The 9,227-nt window shown below is 30.9% G+C and overlaps 2 protein-coding genes across 2 annotated transcripts in view; both read left to right on the top strand.

The window, feature by feature from the left end:
• Positions 1 to 5,618, top strand: part of LOC106681182 (putative fatty acyl-CoA reductase CG8303) — a 118,873-nt gene extending 113,255 nt beyond the window's left edge. The window contains exon 8 of the mRNA XM_067046317.1: positions 5,465 to 5,618. Within this exon, the coding sequence (XP_066902418.1) occupies positions 5,465 to 5,597 (133 nt within the window). The 3' untranslated portion in view covers positions 5,598 to 5,618. The remainder of the gene's footprint in view (positions 1 to 5,464) is intronic.
• Positions 5,619 to 8,419: 2,801 nt separating this feature from the next.
• On the top strand, positions 8,420 to 8,764 carry LOC136795511 (uncharacterized). Its single transcript, XM_067046315.1, has one exon. The coding sequence runs from the start codon at positions 8,420 to 8,422 to the stop codon at positions 8,762 to 8,764; it is 345 nt and encodes a 114-aa protein (XP_066902416.1).
• The last annotated feature ends 463 nt before the right edge of the window (positions 8,765 to 9,227 follow it).

The following is a 9,227-nucleotide window of genomic DNA, read 5'->3' as shown; positions in this document are numbered from 1 at the left end:
TTAAGATTATTTTAATTATATGTAATAGTTCACTGTTAGATTAACTAAAAACTGAGGAAAGGGACTTATATTCTATTGTTTTAGCAATAGTGTCTTCTGTCTAATTTCTTCAGAATTACAAATAGAATAAAGTCTTCTCAACTATGGCTTCAAGTAAGAAACTACATGTTCATATTGTCAAGAAAGGAGAAGGAGAGTTTGAGTTAACTGCTTTGTCCATGGATAAGATTATATGGTTGGCTTACCCGACCAACTTTAGGATTTGAATGTGCACAAAGAACTGTTAACAATTAAAACAATTGTAAGTAGTAAAAATTCTATTACTAAAGTGGGAGGTTACAGAAAAGTTACTGTACCATTTAAACCAGAATTGCTACTGAAATATTTAAATGAAGGTGATAATTTTAGAATAAGTGATCACTATTTAGAAGAGTATAATGTAAATGAAACTAATGCTATCAATATTAATTTAGAATAAACAACAACAGGCAATGGATTTTTTTTTTATTAAACGTATTAAGGAGTTAGAGTATCGCATCTCAACAACATATGAAGTGACTTGAAAGTGAAATAGAGCAAAAATTTCTGCTAAGTAAGTTTAGTGGAAAACGAGAAGCTGTAAATTGGACAGAAACAGAAATACTACATTGTTGAATAAAAGGCCATACACGATATGTGAGGAACTAGGAGGTTTTAAGAAACGTTTTCATCCAACTTCAGTATGCAGAAATAAACTGATGCAACATAAAAATGCAGTTAATTCCACAGAAACGGATGACGTCACTGCGGCTAGTTTTTTAAGGTTAGAAATGGATATTGAAAAGAGCTCAAAAAACAATACAGCCCGGAAAATCTCACACCGTGTACAGTAAGCAAGACTAACGTAATGGTGGACAGGGATACAATAGTGACCGCTGTTTATGATAATAGCTCGACATGTTCATTGGTTAATGAAAAACTTGTTCGTTTATTAAAATCAAAGTTGCATTCCGATGGAAGTATTTTGAAAACCATAAGGGGTGTAAAATTCTACGTTTAAAAATAAGAAAAGTAAAGGATACACTGAATCTATTTGTTGTTAAAAACAATGATTTAAATTATGGTTTATTGCTTGGATTAGATGCTATAAAGAAGTTTAAACTTATACAACATGGAAATTTACAAATTAGACAGAAAACAAAGGACAACATAATTGAAGTAAAAAAATTAAAACTAAAGGGGTTACATCAACATTGAAGACGTTCAAAATGATAAGGATTCCTTCAAAATAAATTTAGAGCATTTGGATGAGGAAAAAAAGCAAAACATTATGAAATTGATAAGTGAAAATGATAGATGTTTTGCCACTGATAAGTTTGATGAGGGTATAGTTGCGTTGGCGAAGCTCACAGCTCAAAGAAACGGTTTTGGGAAACGGAACAAACGAGTGAACTTGGTGATACGGCTAACAAACTTGCTTTTGATAACTCTATTTCCAGCAGCATTTCTTCTTCTTCATACGAAAAAAGTGCAGAAATATTAATATTCTCACGGCTTTTTCAAATGTTATCCTATTTTTGTAAATTTCAAATATTTTATATATTTATGTCTGTTAAAACACTTATATCTTTATTTTTCAGCTCTAATCAGCGATTTTCAATTATTCTTTCATGCTAATTATTAAAATCATATTTGATTCTGATTTAATAAATAAAATGTTGCAAACCATTATAGTTTATTGATTTTTTATAAAATAGTTAAAATACAGACTTATATAAATGCATCCATAGAAAAGAAAGCAAGTAAAATGAAAAAAGTACGGGATCTGAAGCTGAAATAAGATTCACATTGATTTGTACTTTAAATATGAGACAAACCTTTATATGAAATTTAACCATAGTATACATGTAACGTCAATAAAACAACATTATAAATGAACTGAAACGGTTAATCTTGGCTAAGATGCAGGAATGAAAATTAAATAATGTAGAAAAAAGAACTGTTAATAAAAAATGAATAAAGATAGTTGTCCAGTTTCCATAAATATTTATAATTTCATTGATAGTTCCAAAGAATGCTAAGATTCTTTGCACAATTATTACTCAAAAAAGGTTGAAGCATGAGAGAATAAAAAAGAATAATGGTTGAATGGGTTTCCTGACAACAAGAATTTACAAAAAAAGATAGCAGAAGAACTTTTAACAAGCTAATAATATGGTGTACTTGTATAGGCTTTTTCCAAAACAGTTAACTTATGGTGAATAGGAATAAATGTTATTTGATATTTTTGTTATGTTTTAAAACTATTTATTGAATAATGAAAGTCAGAGAGCTGCCAAACCCAAAGTCTTTATAATAAATTATCAAATTAGGAAATGAGATGTCCACGATCATGAAATAAACGGAACATTAGTATTACTTAATAAATTCTGTATTGGACAATTTTTTTTCTTTTGTAGTAGTTGTTAAAGATCAACGAAACAAAAACTGTAATAAACATATGTATGAGGGGACAAACTCCTATTTTTTGGGGGCCTCTATTGGCTTTATTTTTTTATAACAATAATATTGCTAATGTATAATACACTTGTATAATACACAATGGAATACTATAATAATTTATATTGTATATAATTAATATTAATATCGTGTCATAATGTACGTATGTTTTACACAAATTATAGATTATCCTATTAGCTAATATACATATACTCTTCAAAATAGCAATTTCTGGGAAACAGTGTTAGCTTTAGTGTAGTATAGTAGCTAGTGTAGTATCAGGGTATACGTACTGTGTTAGACTGGGCAAGTTGCAGTTAAGGAACTAGAAATAGCAACATCGAATACTGCAGAGGTATGTTGCATTTAAAAAAGTAAAAATTAAATAGTTGAAAAATATTTTATCGATAATTAGACGAGTAATCTAACAATTATTGATTTTTTATTGAACGGTAATTATTGATTTTTCTTAGTTTTTCTTTTTTTTTACTACTTAATCTTGTTGATTACAATATAAAAAAGTGGTACCATAATTTTAGCCATGTGAATATTGTTAGCATTATGTTTTATATCGTTGAATATTAATCTTTTAAATATATAATATAAGTGTACGTAGCTGTATGTTTGTAAACAAGTTTGTAATTCAGCCAAATTATTTATATAAATATTTAAAGATTATTGACAAAATTTAATGTAGGGGTTGGTTCGAAATTGGACAATATGTAGGTTCAAAACGTCATCCAATGCATAAATAAAAGATACCTGAAATTTTAATGGTATTTGTTTTACCACAGTTTCTGTGTTGAAGTTTAATGTACTAATACCCATTCACTCACAAAATTTACTTTCCTAACCATGAAAGCTTCAGAAAGAGAAAGGTAAAGTCGAATGTACCTTTCACCTATTCTTCTTAAATCATTAAGTCTAAATATTACAGCACAATCCAGTCTCGGGGAAATCCCCCTACCCAGGATCAAGATACTCAAGTGTTTTCTGGAATCCTTGAATAGGGAGTGGGATTACGATATATTACTAAGAACTCAAGTGAAAGTACAATTTGTTGGCATCTTAAATTGAGAATTTTAAAGTTTTTTTTTTTAATTATTTATTTATTGTAATTTACAACTGTACAAAATAATACAATAGGTAAATATGTAGTATGTTTCATATACACTTGAAATTCTTGGGAAGGAACCACCCATTGGTGGTACTTCAAACATTAATTTAAATTAGAAGGTCCCGTGGCCATCTTCTTTTCAGACGCCTCGGAGGATTATCAGGGATTGTTAAGGATGAAAGATTAAGAATTAATGGGTTAGGATGGTTAAGGAGTTTGGAATAAAAAGACGCATATCTGTTTTGGGTCAAATCTGCAACGAATGGGATGTTAAGGTTTTTAATGGGATGTTAAGGTTGGGATGAATGAGTTTATTTGTGACGTAATAAGGAGCATCAAGGATTTTACGTAGGATTTTCCTTTTAAAGTTAAATTTCGGGTTAAATAATTTGTATATCAAATAATTTGTAAGACCACGGATCATTTAAAAAAAAATTATTAAGACAAACAATTCCTAATATTAATCAAGTGAGAGGGCACATTCGCTTTTGTAAAACTAGTTTTTACAATTAGATAACATACTTTTATATATACAAATATTTAATTTGCTTTTCCTTTATTTTTCATTATATTTATTATATTCTTCCTTCGAAAATATAATTGATAAAAAAAAAAATCTGGTCAAATTGTACATTAACATTAAACATTAAGGATAAAACAGGGCAAAGTGTATCAGTCATTCTCACTTGTTTAGTACTTCTAGCAACATGATTTTTTGGGGAAACAAATAAATAAATAAATACATGCGATTTTAGAGCGTTAGGAGTGAAACTTCATAAAAATGGAGTCTATTTAGGCTAATACTGGTTCAATTTAGATGATGTTTATTTTGTTTTATAGAGCATCTAATTACTTTTTAAGTGAAATGTAGTATATTTTCCCAAATTATTATGGGCTTTGGAAAATAATGAATTAATGAATAAGCTGAAGAACTGTTTGAGGAACCCAACATCGTTGCTTTAGTAAAAGGAGTACCCCTGGTGGATGGTCATATCCACGTAGAGAGGATACCCGATCAAAGGATATCCGAAAAGAAGCTATATGGAAAACCTGGGCCCTGTTTCATTATGAAAGCTAATAGTATTAGTTGAAAATACATGTATAGAAAGAACGTGTTAATTACACTAATACTTATTTGTTTCCACAATAGAGAGGACTATTAGTGATATTACAGGAGTTAAGAAGTACAAAAGTACAAGTTACTATTGTACAAATCAGTCTAATTTTATCAAGTTAAATCAACAAGACTAATAGTATTAGTTTGTACTTTATTATGAAACAGGGCCTTGCTGGAATGCGGAAAAGAGGACGTCCCTGGATCAGATGGCCGGATGATGTGGTGGAGGGTCTGAGGAACATTTGTTTTTAAGAGGAACTACTCGTATTTAGAATGAACGGTTGAAGTAAGAATTTTTAAATCTTTTACAGCATAAAAAGGCTGAACAACATTCACCCGTGCTCATAACAACGTATTAAAACAACATAAAAGTATCCATACAAATAAATATATATTTCTACTAAATAAAACATTAGACTTTAGATTTTTTTTTTACTTTATACATTCGCAATAAAGATTTAATCACGTTGTGTTTTTTTTTCCGTTTATGTATAAACCTAAATACTTATTAGCCTTTATTTGTTTTTAAAATATTTTTAAAGTTAAGGAAAAATAGACTGTTACGACAAAGCTTTTGTTACATAAAATGTAAATTAGTTGAGCTCAGGCCAGTAAAAATATAAATTGAAATCCCTAAAACTTTCTTCATAGATTACATCCTCCTCCCCCCCAGGATGGGTAGGTAAACAGTATCTGAAATTTTAAAGTAATAATTTAATACATTTATTATTATTATTGTTTTGTTTTTTTAGGACGAAGTCACTTTATTACTGGGCATGGTTCGTGGCTTACTCTTTTATGGTCCTATTTTTTCAATTGTTCACGAGTACTGCATTTAGTTTATGTTGCAGTCTTTTCTTGATATTAATTTTATACTTTATTTGACTAAGAGACTTGTAAATACGATTACTTATGATGGCTAATAAATGAAAATGTGTCAATAAAATTCTTTCAAAAATGTTTGTGTTGTTTATTGAAGTTTACTACAAATTTTAATATGTAAGTCCTTAACATATGTAGGATGTCCTATAAATATACACTTGGATGAAATTTTAGAGGAACACATAAGGAAACATTTACAACGTGAGGTAAAGTGATGTTCCATGAACTAAAGCAATAAAGTTTTGCCTCTCTAAGTACTTAGTACTTAGAGAGGCAAAACTTTATTTTGCGCAAAAATTTATTATATAAAGCGCTTAAATTAATGAATGAAAAAAAATCACAGAGTGCAAAAAGCAATATAGGTCTTATTTCAAATTAAATTAAAAGAGGTTATTGTGAAGTTTGGTAAGGCTACGGAATATTGATGTTTTTATATTTATATGAGATATAGTTGAAAATAATTAAAGAAATGGTAACTAAAAATTGATTTCACTTTACTTAAAAAAGTGAATATGTTTAGCTCATTTATTAAAGTAAAATCATTTATTAAACTGAATTGAGATAAGTAACAATAAACTTTTCTGAGTTGATACTCTTTTTATAAATAGGATAACATTAAAGTTTTTATTCTCATCCTTCTACTAATTTTATTATCTCAAACAAAACAATACACAATACATAAATAGGAATATGTATACATAATAAACATAAATATCCTTTCTTTGCCTGAAGTGCATTTTAAGATAGGTTGTGGGGTCCACAGCAGGGGCTAGGGGGGAGGGGCGGTTACTCGCCGTATCAAAAAAATGTTATTTAAATAAAGGTTCACGACTTTGATTTTTTCGGGAGTTACCGTTGAATATTTTAATTCATAAAATTCTATCATAGGTTTTAGGTTAAAAAAAGTAATAAACAAAAAGAGATGCATAACGTTTAGAAATTATGTCATAGTAAAGCATGGAAAAGGTAAGCTTTACTTTCTTTTTTACAGCCTCAATTAAGAAACTGACATCGAACACTCCTACACAACTATCACATAGGATATCTTAAATTGATATTTGCCTGTTGCTTGTTCTTTGTCCATATCTACTATCTCCATTGCGTAGTTATCACTAAATTCCCTTCTCTAGTTGTTCTATCTCTAGCTTGACAAATCTTGTGTACATAAACAATATCTCTTCACTGATTAGGATCAGTTGTTGATTAATGATCGAACTCCTGGGAAGTCACTTTTCTGGTAATAAACATACTAGCTTGGCAAAATAACCCAAAACGTACAATATTGTAAAAAATACTTCACATGATCTACTTCGTACAATACCAATATACAATATTGGGACCAGACAAGGGTCTGGGATAGTAGCATACCGAATAATTAAAAAAATTCTGTTTCAGAGCGAACACAGATTAATTTCTGATGTTTTATATAATTAAATGAATAGGAACAACGTAGGAACAACAACGTTATTTAAGAAAAAATGTTAAGGTACTGAAAATACTTACTTCAAACAAAGTGAAGGAAGCAACAGAATCTATTTAGCAAATAATGTGCCCACCACTGAGGAATGGCTTTATGGATTTTTGAAAGATCATAGTGCTTTTGTTAAGAGGCTTCATTTGTAATTCTGTTCTTAGAGATAAAGATATTGCTATATTCTTTGGCAGTGTTAATTTGACCTTATTATTTTCAGTAAATAATTTGTGACGTAGAATATTCACACGCAGTACTTTTGACTAAAGGACCGTAGCATTTTGGATAGTGGTTTTAGCAAAAATGTTTTGTATATTGAAGTAAAAGTATAGCTTACAAAGATGTGTTATAAAATAATATAATGCTTTAAGGGTTCTTTTAATTGGACCTAAGCTCTTGCTCTGCTTATAACCGTGCTCCTTAATCCTCAACATACAAACTTCCTCCTCCTGTTTCCCCATAAGAGTGATTAGGGTGAAACATCATATTGTACATGCATTCATGATCTTAATTCAGGACAGTTACTGAAAGAGATACATGAAAATGACAGACTTTCATCAAACTAATATTTAACAAAACATTAAAAATATGATTTATTTTAATGAACAGAGACCTCAATATCTTCTGACCCTTTTACTTAATTATAAACTAAACTGACACATCCCTATTATATTTAACTAAACCGGTGCTCTTGGTCCTTCCTCTGCTCGTTTAGCACAACAAAAGCCAACGATCAGGTAATTGTTTATTTAATTTATTGCTTAATACATAATCACCTACTGCGACCACATAAGTATTCTGTAGCACGTCTACATTCTGTTTTCTTTTCTTTACCAGTAGCTTGAAAATTACGTTGTTACCACAATTTCATATAAATATTTTTCTTCATACAATATGAATTTCGTAATTGTACATTCCTATATCATGCAGCCAATTTACAAAATGTAGTGAACACAAGAAGACATAGCAGAATGAAACTGTTGAGACTAATTAATATGTGTTATGTATCAACATAAAAAACATTATAAGCCATTAGGGGCTTAAAATCAAGGACATCATTTTGCTTTGTCTTGATGAATTGATTATTGTTAGACGATAACAAAGACAATATAAAGTAACAGTCTTTAACAGTCGTTTTCATTAAGGTGGACCTTCACCAGTGAAAACTAATTGGGCATAATGACGAGAACTTTCATTTGTCTGTTAGTGTAGTTGGCAATCTATAGCCACGGTTAACTTTACTAATATACAGTCATTGCACTATTTTATATATATTATTATTTTATACTTCCCAAAGAGTAAGGGAAGACTAGAAGACCCGTCAACCAATCATCCAATTTTCTTATTGGATACTATGGATAAGGCATTTGATAAAATCCTTTCCCTCAGGCTACAAGAGTTCACGGAGGGAGTTAATGGCCTCTCGCGGGCTCAATACGGATTTCGTAAACAACGATCCACGATAGATGCTGTTGGATTGGTAGTCGAGATGGCCAGTACTGTAATTGCAGGAGCAAGGTGGAGGAGAGGTACCAATTGTTTTGCAGCAATGGTCACTCTAGTACGATGTCTTCATATTAAGAATGCTTTTAACACTGCAAGATGGATCTGTATATTAGACGCCCTAAGGACTATGACGGCGCCAGCATATCTTATAAGAGTTCTCACAGACTACTTCAAAGACAGAGTTCTATTTTAGTCTGTTTTATCTTTCAGACATTGGCTAAAGGAGATATGAGGTGACTGGTGGTGTCCCACAGGGCTCGGTATTAGAACCTCTTCTTTGGAACGTCTTGTACGACGCAATATTCAAATTAACAATGCCGGAGGGAGAATTGTGGGATTCGGAGATGACGTTGCAGTTGTAGTGGCGGCGAAGCACTTGGAAGAAGTTACCCTCATTGCAAACGAGGCTGTTGCTACGGTTCTAGGTTGGCTGTCTTCGGTAGGCCTACAACTTGCAGATCACAAGACTGAGGTTCTCCTAGTAACTAGCATAAAGCAGACTGAGTACATCACTGTCACGGTTGGTAGGCACGAAATTCGTTTCCAGTCTTGCTTAAAATACCTAGGAGTCATGATTGATGCACGTCTCCGCTTTAATGTTCACGCGGAGTATACCAGCGCCAAATCTGCTAAAGTAGCATCCTATTTGTCACGCC

This window comes from Halyomorpha halys, unplaced genomic scaffold (genome assembly GCF_000696795.3).
Source record: "Halyomorpha halys isolate HHAL.00 unplaced genomic scaffold, Hhal_1.1 Scaffold316.1, whole genome shotgun sequence".
In the NCBI taxonomy this organism is placed as follows: Eukaryota; Metazoa; Arthropoda; class Insecta; order Hemiptera; family Pentatomidae; genus Halyomorpha; species Halyomorpha halys.
This window is presented reverse-complemented; position numbering and strand designations above follow the sequence as displayed.